The 23107-nt window shown below is 45.7% G+C and overlaps 1 protein-coding gene across 1 annotated transcript; it reads left to right on the top strand.

Annotated features, from left to right (window-relative positions):
* The first annotated feature begins 1453 nt into the window (after nucleotides 1-1453).
* Nucleotides 1454-15976, top strand: HIF1AN (hypoxia inducible factor 1 subunit alpha inhibitor). The gene is made up of 8 exons (XM_040254468.1): nucleotides 1454-1667; nucleotides 1931-2181; nucleotides 5097-5245; nucleotides 7749-7894; nucleotides 8688-8794; nucleotides 9200-9263; nucleotides 9490-9600; nucleotides 10420-15976. The coding sequence occupies exons 1-8, from the start codon at nucleotides 1491-1493 to the stop codon at nucleotides 10462-10464; spliced, it is 1050 nt and encodes a 349-aa protein (XP_040110402.1). The 5' UTR covers nucleotides 1454-1490; the 3' UTR covers nucleotides 10465-15976.
* The last annotated feature ends 7131 nt before the right edge of the window (nucleotides 15977-23107 follow it).

A 23107-nucleotide genomic window follows, 5' to 3' on the forward strand; every position in this document is an offset into this window, starting at 1 on the left:
CCGAAGAATGCTCAAACTACCACACAATTGCACTCATCTGACATGCTAGTAAAGTAATGCTCAAAATTCTCTAAGCCAGGCTTCAGCAGTACGTGAACCATGAACTTCCTGATGTTCAAGCTGGTTTTAGAAAAGGCAGAGGAACCAGAGATCAAATTGCCAACATCTGCTGGATCATCAAAAAAGCAAGAGAGTTCCAGAAAAACATCTATTTCTGCTTTATTGACTATGCCAAAGCCTTTGACTGTGTGGATCACAGGAAACTGGAAAATTCTTCAAGAGATGGGACTACCAGACCACCTGACCTGCCTCTTGAGAAACCTATATGCAGGTCAGGAGGCAACAGTTAGAACTGGACGTGGAACAACAGTCTGGCTCCAAATAGGAAAAGGAGTATGTCAAGGCTGTATACTGTCAACCTGCTTATTTAACTTCTATGCAGAGTAAATCATGAGAAACGCTGGGCTGGATGAAGCACAAGCTGGAATCAAGATTGCTGGGAGAAATATCAATAACCTCAGATATGCAGATGACACCACCCTTATGTCAGAAAGTGAAGAGGAACTAAAAAGCCTCTTGATGAAAGTAAAAGAAGAGAGTGAAAAAGTTGGCTTAAAGCTCAACATTCAGAAAACGAAGATCATGCCATCTGGTCCCATCCCTTCATGCGAAATAGATGGGGAAACAGTGGAAACAGTGTCAGACTTTATCTTTTTGGGTTTCAAAATCACTGCAGATGGTGACTGCAGCCATGAAATTAAAAGACGCTTACTCCTTGGAAGAAAAGTTATGACCAACTTAGAAAGCATATTGAAAAGCAGAGACATTACTTTGCAAACAAAGGTCCATCTAGTCAAGGCTATGGTTTTTCCAGTGGTCATGTATGGATGTGAGAGTTGGACTGTGAAGAAAGCTGAGCACCGAAGAATTGATGCTTTTGAACCGTGGTGTTGGAGAAGACTGTTGAGAGTCCCTTGGACTGCAAGGAGATCCAACCAGTCCATTCTAAAGGAGATCAGCCTTGGGTGTTCTTTGGAAGGAATGATGCTAAAGTTGAAACTCCAATACTTTGGCCACCTCATGCGAAGAGTTGACTCATTGGAAAAGACTCAGATGCTGGGAGGGATTAGGGGCAGGAGAAAAAGGGGACGACAGAGGATGAGATGGCTGGATGGCATCACCGACTCGATGGACGTGAGTTTCAGTGAACTCCGGAAGTTGATGATGGACAGGGAGGCCTGGCGTGCTGCGATTCATGGGGTCGCAAAGAGTCGGACACGACTGAGCGACTGAACTGAACTGAACTGAACTGAAGGTCTACAGTGTAGAGCTATCGGTTACCATTAGGAGGCACTCCCCAAGGGCTCGGGCCGGCGTTCTTCACGTCTCTGGGCCGCTCTCTCTGGCTGCCTATCTCTATGGTTTCCGTTGTGTTTTTCTCCGGAATAGGCGCACTTCCGCTTCCGCTGGGGCCGTCCCTAGCGGTAGAGATGGCGGCGACAGCAACGGAGGCCGCGTCTTCGGCCTCTGGAGAACCCCGGGAAGAGGCTGAAGGCCCTGGCCCCGCCTGGGATGAGTCCCAACTGCGGAGTTATACCTTCCCAACCCGGCCCATTCCGCGTCTGAGTCAAAGCGACCCCCGGGCGGAGGAGCTTATCGAGAATGAGGTAGGGGGCGGAGCCGCTTTCGAAGAGGGAGGGGGAAGGGACCTGGTTGGGAGGAGAGGTCAAAGGCGAGTGGTGGTAGAAGGGAGGGACCCGCTGGGCTGTGGACTAGGGCCTAAGCAGGGATGGAGAGGGAAGCGAGGAGAAATGGGACTTGCGGCGTTCATGCTAGTTAACAAGTTATTTTGAAGTTGGGAAATAGTTGGAATCTTGGGACAAGAACCCACCAGCTCCTTGGGACAACCTGATTTGTTTTTTCCATTTAGGAGCCTGTGGTGCTGACGGACACAAATCTTGTGTATCCTGCACTAAAATGGGACCTTGAATACCTGCAAGAAAATATTGGCAACGGTGACTTCTCCGTGTACAGTGCCAGCACCCACAAGTTCTTGTACTATGATGAGAAGAAGATGGCTAATTTCCAGAACTTTAAGCCAAGGTCCAACAGGGAAGAAATGAAATTTCATGAGTTTGTTGAGAAACTGCAGGATATACAGCAGCGAGGAGGTGAAGAGAGGTAAGTTCCAAGATCATGGCTTTTTCTATTGAATCTAGGGCATCTGTTTTTCTTTCCTGTATTTATTTTAGGCTGAATTTTCTAGCTTGAGGGATGATGGAATGACTGGACTTGAAGTGTGACTCTGAAATTTGTTGTCTTCAGAAAGTGAGAGTCGCACTTGCCTAGCAGAGTCTGGTAGGTGAATGATATGAGTGAAGGTTTGAGTGAAAGCTATGATGAAGCTGAAGGCATATGCCCTCTTCAGAGTGAGAAGTCATTACTTAACTCTGGTTTCCATTTTGGAGTGCAGCCCCAGGGTTGTGGAGAAGCTAGAAATCAGGATTTCTATTTAAAAAAATTTTCAAGCTTTAAGTGTGGGTAGCTAATTCAAATTTTTTAAAATGCTGCCAGAGGCCAGTTTTATCAGTGAATTTCCTGAGACTGCAGGTTTGCAGTCTTTGTCCTAAAATATTTGAATGGGAGCAGCGCAGGCTGAAAAGTTGAATAGGTGAGGGTAGGGAGAATATTGATGTTCTGCATTGTATTGACAATAGCAAACATAAGACACCCACACACATAGGGGAGTGACTTACCTCTCCCTTTTAACTCTCTTTATGAGGACCTTCTGGAGAAGGCAGTGGCACCCCACTCCAGTACTCTTGCCTGGAAAATCCCATGGGCGGAGGAGCCTGGTGGGCTGCAGTCCATGGGGTCGCTACAAGTCAGACACAACTGAGCAACTTCACTTTCACTTTTCACTTTCATGCATTGGAGAAGAAAATGGCAACCCACTGCAGTGTTCTTGCCTGGAGAATCCCAGGGATGGGGGAGCCTGGTGGGCTGCCGTCTGTGGAGTCTCGCAGAGTCGGACACGACTGAAGCAACTTAGCAGCAGCAGCAGCAGCATGAGGACCTTCTCTTGTGTAGTTCTCTGACAGCATCCAGTCCTGCTTTAACTTTGCTCCTAGGGAATTGCTGTCACTGAGTACTTGATGGTGACTGACTATCTCCATCTCACATTTTGTGCCCAACCCTGGGCTTTTCTTCAGTTTCCAGCCCCATTTCTCTTTCAGACTCTGTTAGCAGTATGTGGCAGAATGAAAGGATTTGAAATATCCGCTTCCCTTCCCACCCACCCCCCGTTTTTTTTGGTCTTCCTAACTCTTAGCTGTTGTCATAATGTTGGAACTTTGACCAAAAGAGTTTCCAGAATCTGAATTACAATAGATTTGTTCTTTATGTCTTATAGAGATTGTTGCAGTTGAATCCGTTCATACATTAATGTCCTCAAATTTACCACAGTGTGCACTGATGCACACACAGACAAACACACACACACACAACCAACATTGAGAAGAAAGATTGATTTAAATGATGCTAGTGGAGTGTAAATCTGTTGGGTGAACATATGCTCTAGAATGAGTATGAGATAAGATATGTCTTTTGGTTTCCCAGTCATTTTAAGGTTCTTGTTTCCCACAGTGAGAACATTTTGCCTAAATGTGAGCTAGGAGTGTAGTCTGTACTTTGTGGATGACTTAAGGAAAATTTCTTGACTGTTTGCAGATTTTTCCCTACCGGCTGACTTTAGCACCAACTAACTCCATTGTGTAATGATACAGGTTGTTACGATTCTGATATAAAGGGTATTAGGATCCGTTTTGAGCGTTTACTGTTAAAGTTTCAGAGGAACTGTTTAGATTCCTGTTTGGGAAGTGTTTCTGACTCTTTCAGAGTTACTTGAGAAATATTTGTATGAATATATGTATTTCATAATCTCTGGGGAGCATTCCAAGGTTGTATTCAGGTCTTGAGGGTTCCATGTCCCCACACAGGTAGCTCTTTTCAAGTTAGCAAGATTTTTAATTAAGGTTGCTTTAAACGTCATGCTTATCATCAAGCACTGAGATACCTTTGAGCCTTTTTAAATAATGTTCTCAGCACCATTATTTTCTTTCCTTCATGTTTGCCCCCTAAATAATATTTCTTTGGGGACTTGAGCAAGTGTGTTTGGGTTTTCATATGTATTAAGTAACTTCTTACCTTCCTCAGGCATGTTAGGGGCCCTGAGTCTGCAGAAAGCTTAGTGAGGTTTCTTCCTTCAGCTCCAGATGGCTGCTATAGATAGGTGGTTGAATCAGTTAAGATAAACTAGGCTTCATTCCAGGACTCAGCAATGTGAAGCAACAAAGGTTTATTTTTCACACATGCTACATGTCCATCTCGGGTCACCTGGAGGCTCTGCTCTTAGGTCATCTTTTCCACTTTGGGACCCAGATTGCTCCAGCAGTTGCTATCTGAAACTTTGCAGTTGCTGTGGCAGAGGGAAAGTAATGTGGTGGTAGTGTGTACCGCTTCTTAAAATTAAAGTTTGGAAGCAGCACCAGTCACTTCTGTGGACAGCTTGGTGGCCAAAGAAGTTAAATAAGCAAGCCTTATTTCAAGGAGGTGCAGAAGAATAACTCACAAGGAGGGAATACGGTCTGCCACAATGGCTGTCGGAGGCCAAAGGAGACTTCTCAGGCCCTGAGAGTTTCTGGAACAGGCTGAGTCATCATTCTAGGGTCTCTGGGTAGGCTTTGAGGAATCTATGAAGTTAAATGAAAGTTTGATGTATGTGCCTTTTTTTTTTTTGGTATGTGCATTTTTATGAGGAACCTCCCTTGGGTACTTTTTTCCCCTCTTGGATTCATAAAAGATTCATAGTGTGACCCAGAAAAGCCAAGAATCACTTCTTTAAAATACAAAATTTGATGTTGAACAGAGCTCAGAGAAGGATAGGAGAGGATTCAGCTCTGTGAGAGTCCCATGACTGCAGCTATTTTTGTTAGAAATGTTGGTGTGGGCTTGGGTTTGAATTTCCAGGTGTAGGGAGGCCATGCCACAGACAGAGTGTACATGCACTAATGGGATTTTCTTTTTGGGGAACATAGGTTGTATCTACAGCAAACACTCAATGATACTGTGGGCAGGAAGATTGTCATGGACTTCTTGGGTTTTAACTGGAACTGGATTAATAAGCAACAGGGAAAGCGTGGCTGGGGGCAGCTGACCTCTAACCTGCTGCTTATCGGCATGGAAGGTAAGAAATCTTTCAGAAAGCAGCACAACTTGGGGTCACATGAACTGATTTCTGATCCTTTCCCTACCACTTACTCGATCCATGACTTTGAACAAGTCATGTAACTTTCTTAAGCCTCAGTCTCCTAATTTGTAAAACAGACACAGTAATACCTTAAAATTGACTATGAAGATTCAATGAGATTAATATTTGTCACATCTTAAAATAGCTTCAGGCACTCTAAAAAGAAAGTTCCCTTTTCCCTTCCTCATTTGCTTTTTGAATACATATCCTCAGATACTGGAGATCTCTCTAAAATTCTGCTGTTTTCTGTTGGATATGTCTGCAGATTTTTATCCTAGTAGAAGAGAAATATTTTTCCAATATAAATTGAACTTATCTTTTGAACAGATAATATATTTGGGGGGTTAAATTCAAAAGGTATAAATAGGTATGTAGTGATAAATCTCTCTTACACTCCAGTTTCCCAGCCTCTCAGTTTCCATCACTCCTTGGAGGCACCAAATGTTGTTAGCTGCTTCTGTATCCTGCTAGAGGATTTTACATGTACATAAGCAAATACTTGAATAATTCTCTCTTTTTTTTTAAAAGAGACACCTTTAAACTCCAATGAGGAGAAAGAAAGCGACTTACCAACCAGGGTCATTGTCTCAATTCTGTCACTAGCTCAGTGCCAGGCTCATAGTAGAGGTACTTAGTAAATGGTGAGTAAATTGAGTTGAACAAGGAAGCGGAGTAATTACTCATTATCAGTCACCACTAGGCTCTGAAGTTTCTTCTTCCCCTTTGATTGTCTTTTCACCAGATTTGTATCTTTTACTGCTAGTATTAATGAAAGCTTCTAGTATGGCAGCTTGTGAATTGTCCCTTAGCCTGCCCCTTTGAAGCCAACTCTTGGTTGACCTACCAGGAGCCAGTTCTTGTTTATTTGACTCTGAATTTGTTTGTTGCCTTTCTATCCTGTGGTAGAGGGCAAGGAAGCAGATGCAGCAGGTAGAGACAAGAAAGCAGGTCTTCTTCAGGGATGCATATGGACTCTGCGCCTAGTAAAGTGGCTGTCTTGGCCCACTCAGGCAGATTGGGGAATGTTTTATAAACTCCATGCCTTGCAGAGGGCCCTTGAGCTCTTAAGGACTGTGCAGAGAAACAGTGGGGCTCTTTATAACTGTCAGATGCAGCCCCAGTTATAAAGAGGAGCATGCATACACAAGGGCAGATAATTCAAGATGGCATTTTAGATAATTTGCGTTATTCAGAGTACACAACACTCTTCAGGAATTTGTTATGCTCCTCCTGCCCCCATGAGATTCAACAGCTCCAGTGTTGATCTAAAGAAGTGTTGCAGTCCGACAAGTGTGTTGAAGTGGGAGCAAAGGTTGAGAATCTTTGAGCTCCATAAAGTGTTAGTCACTCAGTTGTGTCCGACTCTTTGCGACCCTATGGGCAGTAGCCCACCAGGCTCCTCTATCCATGGAATTCTTCAGGCAAAATTACTGGAGTGGGTAGCCATTCCCTTCTCCAGGGGATTTTCCTGACCTAGGGATCGAACCCGCATCTTCTGCATTGCAGGCAGATTCTTTACTGTCTAAGCTGCCAGGAAAGCCCCTGGTGAGCTCCAGAAGAGCTACCAAAGTAAGTACATATATACAACTTAAAATGATTGGTTAACTCAATCAAAGAAGAGCATGAATGCATTGCTGATACTGTCATTTCAACTATTTCTAACTCTTGCTTGTGTTTCCCTTGAGTTTGTGCCATTGTCAAGAAGAGTTCACGTGCAGGTTCCCACTAGCTATCTGAAAGCAGACCATCCCTTGAAACCGTCTATAAGCCAAGATGATGTAAAACAAAGAAGCAGTTATCCTAGGGCACATCTTGCTAACGGATGCCCAAAGTAAATAGAGATAAAGCCCAGATGCTCACACACACAATCAGAGCTGTGGTGGCTTGATGCTGAGTGTAGTTTATGGGGGAGGAGGTTGGCAGTGCCACTCTTACTGCTCATGCTCACTGCCTCTGTAATGGCTCACTCCAGAGCAAACACTGAATGATACTTCTGCCTTTTTCTTTGTAAAAATGAAAATTCTCTTTGAATCTCTTTCAGTTAGCGAAATAGGTGCAAATATAGGTCTCCTTTAAAAACAAAGTGGTATAAAGCAAACTTGTGAAAAGCAGGGCATAGCTGTACGGAGTGTATTATTTTGTCATGCTTGTATCATTTTGATGTGCAGTTGTATACTGTAAGGGCAGCAGCCATCATTTAAGGAAGTCTACTCTGCTAATTGATGGTGAACCCTTAGCCAGCAATGTTGCTACTAGACCTATCGCCTATTAAAAGTGTAACACCTAATCGAATGAGAGTTGTGATTACAGTCTCCCTGCTTTTGATTTGGAACCTTTTGCTGAGAGGGCAGACTAGGTTTCTCTGTAACGCTGAAGCCTGTGTTCCATCCTGTGCAATAGAGCTCCTGTCTTGAATAAGAAAATGTCTTTTTTCCTACAGGAAATGTGACACCTGCTCACTATGATGAGCAACAGAACTTCTTTGCGCAGATAAAAGGCTACAAGCGATGCATTTTGTTCCCTCCGGATCAGTTTGAGTGCCTCTACCCATATCCTGTTCATCATCCCTGTGACAGACAGAGCCAGGTGAGCTTGCGTGATCTGAGGAGGGTATACAACTCCTTTGAGATCCAAGATGGGCATGGGTCCCCCTTCTCTGTGGCAGTATGCCAGGTTTGGATAAACTCAGAGGACAGTTTCACAATGTAGCTTCCATATTCCTGGCCCCTGGGGTGGTCCCCAGATGTTCAGGGCAAAGCCCTCACTGATGCTGGTGGGCTCTAGTTATTTTGTTTGATTGGATTATAAATTCATGAAACAAAATATGTATGTCTCCATTAGATTTTATGATTGTTTACTTTTGTCACAGATGCTACTTCTTTTTGATAAAGAGAAGGATGAATAGAATTGAGATATGTCACTTAAGGTCTTTTCTGGATCTCAGTGAGGTATGTAGTTGACTTTGTGGCCAACCAGAGAGCTCCTCTTCTTCCTTGAGGAGAAAGCTGCTTAGCTTCCTTGTGTAGGAGTCTTTGCTGGTTAGAATATGTGTTTGGGAGAAAGTTTCTGAAAGTTTGGCTGAAAGATGAGTCTTAATTCCTCAAATCTGCAGGTCATGAGTAGGTTCTGACCTGTAAACCTTGATGATTGGCTTTTGACCTCAGGATCACGAGGCCTAGTATTCATTTAACATTTAGCAGTGCCCATCTTCTTATGTCATTCTCTGAGAGAGTTTGCATATGTTTAAAGTGTGTTGTGTCTTTGCTGCATTTAAAAAAAAAAATTCTCAAGACTTTTTAAGGGATCTTTTTTGATTACCAAAGTAACAGATAAAAATTTGGTGATTGACTGAATTTTTTTTTCCTCTTGAACCTCTCAGGTGGACTTTGACAATCCTGACTACGAGAGGTTTCCCAATTTCCAGAACGTGGTTGGTTACGAAACAGTGGTTGGCCCCGGTGATGTTCTTTACATCCCAATGTACTGGTGAGGACGGGGCTAGGACCGGGGGCTTCTGGGGAGCTTTCTTTCCCATTCCCTGGAAAGCCTTATCCATGTCCCTTCTTTTGAGTTGTGGCAGGATTGGACTTAATGTACAGGAAGGTTGGCATATCCAGATGATGGGTGTACTTAACCTGGGGGAAATGACAACACTGTCTCTAGATGAGATAACAGTTTCTCTGGTCCAAAGAGGCCCCAGAGGCTTGAGGCTTGGCTCTTTGGTATTTGAAGACCAAACACCACTCCCTCTAGCTCCGGGGTGTGTTTGATAGGATGGGTGTGAAGATACTGTCTTCCTTATATCCCCTAGCTGGACTTTAGCTAGTTTCAGAGGATCTGTCCCTTTGAAAAGTACTGGTGGCAAACAGCAACCTGTTTATTTTCTTGCAGGTGGCATCACATAGAGTCATTACTAAATGGGGGGATAACCATCACTGTGAACTTCTGGTATAAGGTGACTATGGTTTTTTGTTCTAGATGGGAGTGGGGTGAGGTAGGTGTGATTAATTATTTGGGGGTAGGGCAAGGAGGTTGGCTGTCTCTGGAAGTGATTGCCGGGTCTTTGAGGGAGATGAAGAGGGTTGGAGTTGAACTGGGTTTCTTAAGAGGATGGTGCTTGGTACAGTGCATGACACTGAAGCCTGCTAAACCCATTTCCTGAGCTGCTGCTTCCTTTGCAGGGGGCCCCGACTCCTAAGAGAATTGAATATCCTCTCAAAGCCCATCAGAAAGTGGCCATAATGAGAAACATTGAGAAGATGCTTGGCGAGGCTTTGGGGAACCCACAAGAGGTATGTGGCTGTCCCAAAGTGGCACTCCTGTGACCAGGGAAAGTCAGGGTTGGTGTCATGTTCCCTATAGCTCATCTGTTTCAGTATCTTCATAGAGGTTATGGGTATGTTCAGAAAATTCTAATTTTTTGGTGAGAGCTGGGCTTGATTGGCGGATCAATTATAATCTGTTCCATGCTAGTAGTAATGTTCCTCATGGGGCGTGTGTGCCAGCTGGGGACCCCTGAGGGGATTCTTCTGGAACGGAAAGCGAGCAGTAAAGCATCTTCTTGCATGCTCCCAGCTGTACCAAGGCTGCTCTAAGTAATGTTGAGACCCGCTTCCCACACAGGTGTGCCAGTGGCCCATTGCATAAATGGGGGAGATTTGTATTTGTGATGCTCTTTACCTCTGTCCTGTGGATAGCCTCTGCATCCATAGCACCTATGGGGAGAGAGCACCAGCCCCAACTGCAAGTGATCCTTTCAGGATAAAGAATTATTTAAGATTCTTAAGGCATATTTACGAAACACGCAAATAGACACTCTGAGGTGTCTGGGGAGTGTTAGCTCCTCTGACCGTCTGTCTGTCAGTTTGGTGCTGCTTATGTGTATAGGGTGTTGTGAGAGGGAAAGTAATCCAACATGGACCTAGAGGAGGGGACCATGCCCCAGAATACTGGGTTGACCTCCAGGAAGAGAGTTGATTAGAGGGTTTACAAGATTGAATGAAAGCCTTGTCCTTGCCCTTGGCTGGACGTCGATGTCTCCAAACACACCCCGTCCTACTCTGGGGCTAGAGGACAGACAGTTCTGACTGGCTCCTCGTGTCTTTCCACAGGTGGGGCCCTTGTTGAACACAATGATCAAGGGCCGATACAACTAGCCTGCCAGGAGTCAAGGCCTCCTGCCAGGTGACTGCTAGCCCGTCCACACCGCTTCATTGATGAGGACAGGAGACTCCAAGCGCTAGTATTGCACGCTGCACTTAATGGACTGGACTCTTGCCATGGCCCTGGAGGCAGGTGTTTGGGGCAAGGCAGGGTGGTTGGCACTCCACTCCCATTCGGAGGGACTTCTTACCCTTGCCTCTGTGCCCCAGCACCTTCCCTCTCTGCCCCCTAAAGTCCTGCATTCAGTGTGTGGAGTCCCCAGCTTCTGGTTGTCATCATGTCTGTGTGTTAGTCTGTCAACCTTGGGGTGTGTGTGCGTGTGTGTGCCTGCACACGCGTGTATGTGTTTCTTCCTCGCTCCCTCCTTGTGGGTCAGGATGCCACTTCTGGCTCTCGGCTCTGTCTCCTGCAACCTCAGTGCCTCAGCCTGAGAGAGAGGAGATGCTCTCAGATGCCCCCACATCTGGGCTACAGGGCCACAGCTGTCCTGTCCGTGAGATCAGTCTGCCCCCTCCCAGTTTTCACAGAGTGAGGCTCTAGGCTGGTAGGAATGCTACAGGACTCTAATGGGAGAGAGAGGGAGGGGGAGGCTCTCCTCTGAGAGCCTCAGTAGCTTCCTAGGAGAGCGAATTAGGCAGGGTTCCAACTTGGACCTTCAAGCTCAAGCCATACACAGAAAAGCACCTTGGGACAAAGGAACCAAGGATTGTGCAAAACGTCCAAATTACAGGAGTTCTTACATGCAGCTTCTTTCTTTAGCACCAGCTCTTGCTCTCTGTCCTGGGTGCCAGAGGAGTCCTCTAGCAGTGGCTTCCGTAGGTTCTAAGGGTGCAAGCCTCTTGTGGATGTGTGTGTGCGTGTGTGTCTACACTGGCCTGCCTCTCTACTGACCAAGTTTCTACTGCTTAACTTTGTCCAATGGAACATACAGTGGGAACTCCAAGGCAATACTGCCTGACCTGGTCTAAAGCTTTTAAACTCACTTTTAGCCATTGGATGTTGGTCAGGCCTCACTGCAACAACCTGCCTGAGACCGACTGGCTAAAGCCTCCAGATCCTACGACCTTCCCTGCCCAGGCCAAGTACTCTGCTACGTCTGTGGAGCTTCCTGGCTCAAGTAGACTAAGTGGGGTCAAGCTGAGGCAGCTCACTCACCACCTGTCATCCACCTCATGGCAAGGGCAGAAATGCAGCCTTGCTTCTTGAAGCCAGCACCTCTGTCAGACCCCACTGTAATGTTCCACAAACACTCTCAAAAGTCAGGGCAACTGGTGGAGCATGGAGTGGAATTCCTTTTCTGTTCATAGTTACTTGTGGGAACCCCTCTCAGGGCTGCAGCTTACAGCTGGGTCATTGGGCACTGCACAACTCAAAGGGCTTGAGTGGTAGAAGTGGGGCCCTTGGAATTGGGCAGTGTGGTAGCCCTGCGTCCTGTCACCTCCACTCCCATCTCCATGTCCCTTCTCTCTGGAAGGAAAAAGGAGTTGGAAGTCTCTGTGTTCATTTTCTTCCTTTTTTTTTTTTTTGCCAAAGGTTTACTTCCAGTGTCTGAGCTGTGGCTCTCACCCCCAGAGCTCAGTTTATAGTTACAGTGCACTGATGGACTGAGAGGATGCGCGTGTGTGTGTGCATGAGCGCACCTGTGTGTATTTTGGGGTGGGGTGTTTATTTTTAGTACCCCATGCTGGGGTTCTCTGATGCAGTGTGGGTGTTCAAACACGGTACCTTCTAAAGTGTAGTTCTTTCAAATATAGCCAATGCTGGAAAATGTGACCGCAGTGGTCTCCATCCCTCCATCTCTTTTGGGGAAAAGGAGCGCAGCAGAGAAAACAGGACAGAGGAAGGATAAATTGACCACCTTCACGTTTTGAAATATAGCACATTCTTTTCATTCTCCTCAGCATGTCTGCAGCCTTCCTGGCTCATTCCTCAAAGATGTGGGTGATGGCTTGGTCCTCTCAGCTGATCTCCTCTGGGTGCCGTGCCCACCCATGTCTGACCAAGGTGGAGGGGCCTTCACAGGTTGGGTCCTGATTCTTGGGTAATACAACAAGGACCCCTGACCATTAGACACCTAATGTCAAGTGCTTTTGTCTTTGTTCCTCGCTATCCTGCAAGGTAGGTATTCTCATTTTACAGCTCAAGAGTAAGTGATTGGTGGCAATCAGCATTCAAACCTAGTACTGTTTGGCTACAAACACCCTGCTGTGCTTCCCTAGCAAACTATGTTGATTCTCTTACCATACTTCCTCTGAACTACAGGCCTTGCTCAGATCTCACCCACTGGGTAGTATCTAGTACAGACAGGCTTAGCCCAAAAGAAACAGCTCAGGGTAAAAGCTCTTCTGGGCTCCAGCAAACACTTCTTGGGGAAAATGCCAGGAAGCCATACTGTGGAGTTAAAAAAGTTCTGAAATGAGTTACAGGGAAACAGTTCTAGATCCCATTGATTACTTGTGTGTCCTTGAATAGGTCCGGTCACTTCTCCCAGCATGCTTGTGGATCTGGAGCATTGAAGACCTAGGTCTGGAAGTTCACTGAGAACTGTGATTCATGTTCTGCTGCCTGCATTTTCCCTGATGAAAAGATTGAGGCCCTTCCCTTCACATAGCTAGGCTAGGGCTGTTCAGGCACAAATTCTGCTTGTTGCAGAGGAAGCATTTCTGCCCTGTTGCTTAATACCTATCCTAACTAACAGCATGAGGGCAGACACAAGAGGGAAAGGTGGGGGTTTGGGCCTGTATAGAGGTCAGCCATGTTGTATGCTCCTATTTTTAAACCAGCAGGTACAGAGGAAACCACTCTCTTGTGAAGTCTAATATTTGTTGGGGGGTTGGAGTTGGGGGGTGGAGGAGGGGCTGTTCTGGGCATCAGTTGAGCAGATGCCCAGGATGCCTGGGGGAGACCAGCCTCTCCTACAAATCAGAGCTCTAAATTACAAGGTTTTTACCAACGCGAACAGTTGGGGGAAGTCGTCTGCTCTCATTTGCGTAATGGTTTCTGTCACTGGTGATTAGACACAGGATGAAGGAAAAGAAATTTGACAATTAGAGAATGAGCGATCATTAATCTGAATCTGTTAGGAGACAGAGAGGGGAAGGATCCTTATCAATGGCCAACCCAATGTGACGAGACCCTCCCTCTGTCCCCCCAGCAATTCTTGGGCCACATACCCTTTCATTGTTTCCTCCACAGGCTGAGCTGTCTTAACAAAGGCTGGGTGGTCCCCGTCCCTAGGCTGAGGTAGATACGGGAACAGACATCTAGAGGTGTGAGCTGACAAGGAGTGTCAAATGCAAGCGATAGGGCAAAGCATAGCAATAGAATGGTTTTGACATGTGTTTCTTGTTTGTGGAAAATGTTTTTGTAATCAACACTACAGATACCCCACCTCTGACAAGAATTTGTTAAGAGTCCAACACCGAAGGATGTGGGGAGAACCTGCTCTTTTATCCTCCAGGAGCCTCTTTAGTTGGAGAGGAAAGCACACGAAATACCCAGAGGTTATGAAGCCTTGTGTCATGCACCCTGTGAGGACAAGATTAGAGGCTGTTGAGAGAGGAAGAAGATGAGTGGAGAGCAAAGCTCAACCTCCGGGCTCCTCCCGGTCCTTGGGCTCATCAGAGAGCATGCTTCACCCTGGGCCTCCCCCCTCACATATCGTCGCGGCTGTAGCTACGTGGAAGGCCCTGATGTGTGAGCAGGTGATGAGATGAACTAACAGGCTGAGTGTTAAAGTGTGGAGAGTCCCTACTTGGGTCTTATGTCTCCATGTCACCTCGTCTCTCATCCTTCTGATTCTTCAAAGACCATGGACAGTATTTGCATCAGTTACTTCTCAGTTTTGTGACTTACATGTTGGTGGTTCCTTAGGTCAGAGGCTTCCTCAGGGATTGGAGGCAGGGATGGCGGTGGTGGTGCTTCATTGTCTCCTCAAAGTGGGAACTTCCTGTGGATAGGACTGTCTCTCCCCTTGGTAACTTCCCTACCTCTGGGTCTTCTACTGTTCAAAATCCAATGTAGAGGTCAGTAGGACTGCAGAGAGGGGTCCTCAGTGGTCAGTTTTACCCAAACAAGTTGGATATAGGGATACACTTAAGAAATGCTTGTGGACTTCCAGACGCCCTGGCCTTTCTGCCTGTGTCATCTTCCCTTTTTCTGGTACCTCTAGTGCTTCCCCCCAGCCCCAGCCTGCTTCTCTGGTATCCTCTCAAATTGCCTGCTCTAAAGAGATGTTCCAGCTTCCTTGTCCAGAGTACCCCTTCCCCTAGTTTCTCCTCTTATCCTCTCCCTGCCTAGTCTCTTCTCCAGCAGCCCCGTCACCAAGGTCCTTTTTGTGAACAGTCACTCTCTCAGAAGATCTCTGGCCGAGGTGTTCGGGTTGACTTTCTCTAGGGTCCCTTCGTCTTCCTTTTCTGATCTGCAGTAGTTCTGTGGACCCGTTTGTTGTGTGTCTGCTCTAATCTCTTGCCATCCAGTCCTTTGTCATGTCTGCACATCCTGGTTTGGTTTTGCTCACTCTGGGAGCCCTTTCTACTAGTCTTCAGCCAGTTCCATTCAATCCTCATAGGGTTTAGGGTCCTCAGCAGAGCCCTGCTGAGCACTTTTGGTGTGAATCTGGGCGACAAAGCCTCACACGAGGGTAGCCTTGAGTCCCAAGGGCCTGTGGTTAGTGAGACCTCCAGTGAGGAATGAGAGGAGGGAATCCAGAGTCATGGACAGTGGAGGACCAGTGAGTAGAGACTGATCAGGAGACTCCCCAGGAGTAGAGCTGAGCCTGGCGAGCCTGGAGGGAAGAACTGAAGTTTGTGCTTCTGTCTACATGCATTGGGGTGCCGTAGGGCCCAGCAGGTGAGGTTTGGTGGGTGTTTTGCAAATGTCCCCCAGTTGCTTTCAGGTTTCTTTGGTGATGCTCCGAGTCACCAAATTGGCTCACTTCTGTGTTTCAGTATTTGTTGAAAGGGAGAAGCACACTGAGTAGTCGTGTCAGGAATGGAGGGTCTTAGACGAGAAAGACCCTGGAAGCCAGGGTAGCAGGACACAGGGACCCAGTGGTCAGCTTATATAACCAGACTGTCACTTCACTCCTCCAGGTCTTTAGTACAATAGCTGGTTAGAGGAGTTTAAAAAAAAATTGGGCCTTGCTTTCCCCATCTAAATCTGGTCTTCAGGTGATGTTTTAGGAAGGGGCATGTATCCTTTAACTTCAGTGAGAAACAGCATAACAATCTAGTGGTAGTGTATGAAAGCATGGATTTGGGAATCAGATGTATTTGGTTCAGATCTGTAGTTCTGCTACCTACCGGCTGGGGTGGATCTTGTTGATTGAGTTGACCTTTGTGAGCCTCAAGTTTCCTCAACTATAATGATACCTGTGTAGGGAGAGGGAGTGGGTGTTGAAAATAACTACCTCAGGGCTGATGAATTGATGGAAAAAATGTTTGTAAAGCTTTAGCACAGTGCCTGGCAAGCACTTAATAAATGGCTGTGGTAGTTGTGGTTGTATTTTTTTATGTGACTTATTCAGAAACTCAATTTTAGTGATACCTTCACTCAAGAAAAGCGTAAGGAAGAATAAATGATGCTGGAGACGTTCATATTGAGATGGGGACAGACTGAAGAGCCTTGGTATCTTAAACCCACCTTGGAGGGAAACAGGGTAGAATCTGATGCCTTCTGCTTGGTCAGCCAGATTTTTCCTCTCTACACCAGCCCAGGGCCGGCATGAGAAGCTGTTAGGTGCAGGCTCTCCTTAGACTCAGGGCTGAAGGCAGCTGGATGAGTGTCCATTACACCTGAAGAAGCTATTGCCAACCTTATACAATTGCAGCAGCTAAGTCAGGCCCCCTCGGTGCAATGTTATTTCATGTATTTAAGTTATGCATGTGGTTATTCCAGGACAGAAGGGCATTCAGAAGAGAATTCAGAAAAATATAAGACTGGGATCTTTACTAGCTACCATTCGTGGAGCCTCTGGAGCATTTCTGTTTCAGACCCAGGGCCCGTCTCTGCCTACTTGTGCTCAGTTCATTGCGGCCATCAAGCAGGCAGTTGGTGTCACAGGTCTGCAGAGGAGAGCACCTGACAGGCTCAGGTGTTCACAGGCTTCCTGCAAGAAGTCACAGTCTAAGCTGATTCACGGAAGACAACCAGGGTTTGGGAGAAGTGAAAGGCTTAAGTTTCTCCTCTGGCTTATCTCTCTCCCAGTTCCCAAAGCAAACACTCTCTTCCTCCGTGTTTAAGCGTTTTAGGAATCACTTCTAGGAAGGAGCTAGACAGTGGACCCCCAAAAGAAGAAAACCCTTTGGTTGTCCAGAGAAACCTTTGAAAATCGTTTTGGTTGTCAGCCCAGGTTTGTCCTGGAGTGCAAATGGATTTGACTTGCTCGGTTGTAACCCCATCACTGCCTTCTCAGAAGACTGCATTCTGGCCTTTGGAGTTACACTCTGCCTCCCTGCCCGGAAGAGATGTTAGATCCAGTATTTGGGTGTCAGCCCGAGATGTACTCTGATTGCCTGGAATGCTCAGCCTTCTCCACACTGATACCCACTGATCTCTTAGGTTCTGCCTTCACCCCCTGCCACTGCCCTCCCCACTGTGAGCCACTCATATCCCTTTGAATCTGACCCTGGCTTCCAGCCCTGTGGGTGAAGAAGACCTCTCTAGCAGGTGCCAAGCCATCTTTGGACTGCAGGCCATTCTGTAGTCACTTTGCAGTCACATGTAGATGTCTTTCGCCCTGGACCTTGGCAGCCTTTTCTTTTTTTCAGTTTACTTAAACTTACTTGGTCATTGAGGTCAGTCCTGCCCTTCAGGAAAGCTCTACTGCTTATCTCCAAATCCAAGCTACTTCTGAGCTAGGTTCTGTTACCTCTTGAATGTGTAGTGTATGGTACAATATAGGGTCATGGTTGAGAATGAGGACTTGGCATATTTGGCTTTGAATCTTAGGTCTGTCATCTTATGTGACCTTGAGCAAATGACGCTGCCTGAAACTTCATATATATGGGTATAAATTACCTACCTTGTTAAGGTTACATGAAATCAAGTATGTAAAGAAAGGCTTAGCAGGGTGAATGTTCCATAGCTCAGACTCATTTGTCATTGGACCTAGCCTTGTCTCTCAGAGCCTTTACTTCTCTTCTCATCTCGCTTTCTGACAAACGTCCTGCTTCTACTCCCAGAGCAAGTCTAGTTGTCAGGTCATGAGCAGAACAGAGATAGGAGCATAAATTTCCTGCTCATGTTACCATTTCCTACCCCTTCTTGAGTTTTCCTGGTGGCTCAGACGGTAAAGAATCTGCCTGCAATGCTGGAGACCTGGGTTCAATCCCTGGGTTGGGAAGATCCCCTGGAGGAGGGCATGTCAGCCCACTCCTGTGTTCTTGCCTGGAGAATCCCCTCATGGACAGAAGAGCCTGGCACGCGACAGCCCATGGGGTTGCAAAGAGTCGGACACAACTGAGCAACTAAGCACCCCTTCTTGGTGATCTCCAACTTACTACAAGGACTCTACTATACTGCCATTGCTGGGGAATGATCTTCTGAAAGTTGTTTTCAATTGTATTAAAAATACCTGAAACACACTGTCAGTGAAAATTAAAAACCTCAGACCTGCTGCCACCAAAGGGATCAGAGGCACTGAAAGTGTGTGGGCTGTCGGCACAACAGGTGTAAGGTGGGTGTGGCAAGGGCATGGGGACAAGGAGGTTGGCACAGAAGCTGCCATGCTCATCTAGAGGCAGTACATGGGCTTGTTAAATTTCCCTCCAAGTTTTTGAATAGTGAGCTTTTGATTTGTTGGAGCAAAACCCCACCCACTTTACAGTCAGTACAGTCATTATTTTCATGGGCCTTATGTGATGTTTTGACAAGAATGGAGGCGTTGGATGTGACTCCTGGGCTTAAATCCCTATTGTCCATTTCCTATCTATAATCTCTTAAGTCTCTGTCTCTGCCACTTCACCTGTGAGGGGTTGAAAATAGCACATGGCTTGCAACATTGTTAGGAGCGTTTGTGATGATTTTTTTTTTTAATTGGATGATAATTGCCCCACAATACTGTGCCAACCCTTGCCACACATCAACATGAATCAGCCACACAGGCACACGCATGTCCCTCCCTCCCAAGCCCTCCCCCACCCCTCCACTCCCATCCCAGCCCTCTAGGCCATTACAGAGTACCTGGCCAAACTCCCTGCATCACACGGCAAATTCCCACTTGCTGTCAGTTTTACATATGGTAATGTATATGTTTCCATGCTATTCTCTCGTGATTTAAAAATTTGTTTAACTGCACTGGGTCTTAGCTGTAGCATGTGGGATCTAATTCCCCAACCAGGGATTGAACCTGGGCCCCCTGCATTGGGAACATGGAGTCTTAGCCTCTGCACCACCAGGGAAGTTCCGTGTGATGATATTTTTAAAACACTCAATTCAGTATGGGCACTCAGAAAATGGTTTATTATGAAGACTCAGTATTTAGTTAGTGCTTGGAGGGCTGGGCTTTTTTAATCCTACCCTGACCCTCAAGTTAATATGTGAAGTGGAATCACAGATATATTGGGGTGGGGGAAGCAAAATGGAAAAGATCAGGTTGTGAAAGAGACAAAGTCTGTGAAAGGCAGAGATGGGCACAAAGATGGTTTGGCTAGGATGGGGTCTTAAAGAACAGAAGCAGAGACCTAGGCTCTAGATTACCATCTGATTCATTGTACCATTCCTGTAGAATGAAGGAAATGGGGCAGGAGGGTGTCTGGATGACACACTGTGGCTAAGTGGAAGGAACATAAGGCTCAGGGGCCATGAACCTATGTGTGACTCTCAGATGCTTCTCAGGCTGGGTGACTTTGGGCACACTTGTCTCCATGCTTCAGTCTCTTCCTTAACAGTGGTTAGTATGACTACTGCCTCCTTCACGGGGTTGATGGGACAGTATATGTGAGCATGCTGTCTAAACTGAGCGCTGTCTGTTACTTGGGTGGTGGTTGGGGTCAGGGTTTAGAGAGTTTTCCCAGAGTGGTGGGTCACAGAATTGCAGGAGTTCACAGATAAGAGCCTCTCGCATTTTCAACAGGAGACAGTAAAGCAATGTTGTTTCCCACCTAAACACTGTCCTTTCACTCTGCTAACATTTGTCTGGTAAGGATCTTGTTTTGGTGTAAGAAGGAAAAGCAGTGTGCTGAGAAAGGTTGTGAGTTTTGGAGTTCGATGGATTAGGTTTGAATCAGTTTCACCACTCCCAGTGCTGAGATGGTCAGATTACTTATACTGTCTCTGAACTTAGCTTTCTTAGCAGGCCCCTTTGAGTGGCTATTGGGAATGAATGAGACACCTCAAGTAAACAACTCGATGATTAGTACATCCCTAGTAGTTAGTGAATGGAGAAGGCAATGGCACCCCACTCCAGTACTCTTGCCTGGAAAATCCCATGGACGGAGGAGCCTGGTAGGCTGCAGTCCATGGGGTCACTAAGAGTTGGGCACGACTGAGCGACTTCACTTTCACTTTTCACTTTCAGGCATTGGAGAAGGAAGTGGCAGCCCACTCTAGTATTCTTGCCTGGAGAATCCCAGGGACAGAGGAGCCTAGTGGGCTGCTGTCTATGGGGTCGCACAGAGTTGGACACAACTGAAGCGACTTAGCAGCAGTAGCAGCAGCAGTAGTTAGTGAAAGTTGCTCAGTCGTGTCCAACTCTTTGCAACCCAATCGACTGTACAGTCCATGGAATTCTCCAGGCCAGGATACTGGTGTGGGTAGCCTTTCCTTTCTCCAGGGGATCTTCCCAACCCAGGGATTGAACCCAGGTCTCCCGCATTGCAGGCAGACTCTTTACCAGCTGAGCCACAGGGAAGCCCAAGAATACTGGAGTGGGTAGCCTTCCCGACGCAGGAATCAAACCAGGGTCTCCTGCATTGCAGGAGGATTCTTTACCAATTGAGCTATCAGGGAAGCCTCCCTAGTAAGTGCCCAGTAAATATAAATTCCCTTTTCTTTCTCTTCCTTTCAGTTCAGTTCAGTCACTCAGTCGTCTTCAACTCTTTGCAACTCCATGGACTGCAGCAGCCCAGGCTTCCCTGTCCATCACCAACTCCCAGAGTTTGCTAAAACTCATGTTCATCAAGTTGGTGATGCCATCCAATCATTTCATCCTCTGTTATCCCCTTCTCATCCTGCCTTCAATCTTTCCCAGCATCAGAGTCTTTCCCAGTGAGTCAGTTCTTCGCATCAGGTGGCCAAAGTATTGGAGCTTCAGCTTCAGCATCAGTCCTTCCAGTGAATATTCAGGAATGATTTCCTTTAGGACTGACTGGTTTGACCTCACAGTTCAAGGGACTCTCAAGAGTCTTCTCTAGTACCACAGTTCAAAAGCATCAATTCTTTGGTGCTCAGCTTGCTTTATGGTCCAACTCACATCCATACATGACTACTGGAAAAACCATAGCTTTGACCAGATGGACCTTTGTCAGCAAAGTAATGCCTCTGCTTTTTAATATGCTGTCTAGGTTGGTCATAGCTTTTCTTCCAAGGATCAAACATCTTTTAACTTCATGGCTACAGTCACCATCTGCAGTCATTTTGGAGCCAAGAAAAAGTCTGTCACTGTTTCCATTATTGCCCCATCTATTTGCCGTGAAGTGATAGATCTGGATGCTATGATCTTGGTTTTTTGAATGTTGAGTTTTAAGCCAGCTTTTTCACTCTCCTTTCACTTTCATCAAGAGGCTCTTTAGTTCGTCTTCGCTTTCTGCCATAAGGGTGGTGTCATCTGCATATCTGAGGTTATTGATATTTCTCCTGGCAATCTTGATTCCAGCTTGTGCTTCATCCAGCCCAGCATTTCACATAATGTACTCGACATATCAATTAAATAGAGTGACAATATACAGCCTTGACATACTCTTTCCCAATTTGGAACAGTCTTGTTCCATCTCCAGTTCTAACTGTTGCTTCTTGACCTGCATACAGATTTCTCAGGAGGCAGGTAAGGTGGTCTGATATTCCCACCTGTTTAAGAATTTTCCACAGCTTGTTGTGATCCAAACAGTGAAAGGCTTTGGTGTAGTCAAAAAGCAGAAGTAGATGTTTTTTTGAACTCTTGCTTTTTCTATGATCCAATGGATGTTGGCAATTTGATCTCTGGTTCCTCTGCCTTTTCTAAATCCATCTGGAAGTTCTCAGTTCCCTACTGTTCCTTTAGGAAGCATCTAGTTTACCCAGTAAAAGGAACTCAGTTGTCCATGCCTTAGTGTGAACAAGTAATGTCAGAATTCCCTTGTCTAGGATGAGATGAGTTACCCTAAGGAGTGTGAGAAAGAATTTAGGGAGAAGAGTGCAGGGCTCTGCTATATTGGAGCTGCAGTAGGGGTCCTCTGGTCATCTCATTGGCATGGGGGTGGGTGAAGAAACCATGGTGTTGAGAAATGAGTTTGAAGAAAGAAGGTGGGTGCTGAATGCTAGAGGGAAAAGTCAGTCGATGAGGAGGCTGTGTGGAGTGAAAGACAGGGACAAGTTGGTGAACTATGGATGAGATCAGAGTTCTGCCAGGAAAACCTTAGAAATTGTGACTACAAATCAAAGTTGTGAGGAAAGTCTTACATTCAGCCTGCTGTCATCTTAATACCTCTAAAACTTGTGGTCTTTCCAGAAAGGAAGAATATAAAAAGAAAGTAGAAATCTTAATGATGGAAAGCCTTTTAAGTGTTTTCAGAGCTGAGGAAATGCACAACCTAAACAAGGTATCTGACAGCCTAGGTGAGGTTCAAAATGTCTGAGAAAATGTAGTAGGTACTGAAGCACACGAAACTCAGGGATATGAGCTGGGGACCAACTCATTAGGTAATGGAGGCCCTGGGATAAGGCTTTCAGAGACAATAAGGAATTTCTGGGTCCCTTTTTAGAATATAGTCAGCAGCCCAATCAGTGTTTCTGGTTGTTTTACCATCTTAACCATCTGAGAAGGCAACCTCCAAAATATATTGGGCAGTATCAGTTGTTTCCTTGACAGGAAAGCATCTTTTAACTCTTGAGAACTTAGAATGAAGGATAGGCATGTTTAAGAACATGGAACCTGCACCATTACTGTGTTTACTTGAATCTATGCAGTTTGTTTTTAAATCCTTTAACATAAGAGGGAGAATTTGCCTTTTAGTTTGATAGGTTTACCTTATAATATCAACTAAAGAGTGTTGAATAATTTATTTAGGCTTTAAGTTGAAATCTTGCCAAGTCTCTATTGTTTTGGAAGATTTGAAATGATTTGAGATTTGCTGTATTAGTGTGATTTATTGGTGATATGATAAGTACTTGGGAAGGTTTGTTTTAGTCAGATAAATGAAGTACTTAAGGAAATAAAATATATTAACCTTACATAACTCCTTTGTTTTATAAACAATAAGGTTTGCAAGCTGAACTTAACAGCTTAGGCAAGAACTAGGATTTTGAATATGAACTTTGAAAATTGATTATGACTCTTAAAGTAATTTCTGGATAGTTATTTTCTACACACAAAAGTATCCCTAAACACAAAAGTATCAGATACCTCCCAGGGAAACTTCATGTACCATTAGTATTATAACAGACCCACCCACTCAGCCTCTCCACGTACCAGTCATTCTTCAAGCACTGGCAGCAGTT

This window comes from Oryx dammah, unplaced genomic scaffold (genome assembly GCF_014754425.2).
Source record: "Oryx dammah isolate SB20612 unplaced genomic scaffold, SCBI_Odam_1.1 HiC_scaffold_14, whole genome shotgun sequence".
In the NCBI taxonomy this organism is placed as follows: domain Eukaryota; kingdom Metazoa; phylum Chordata; class Mammalia; order Artiodactyla; family Bovidae; genus Oryx; species Oryx dammah.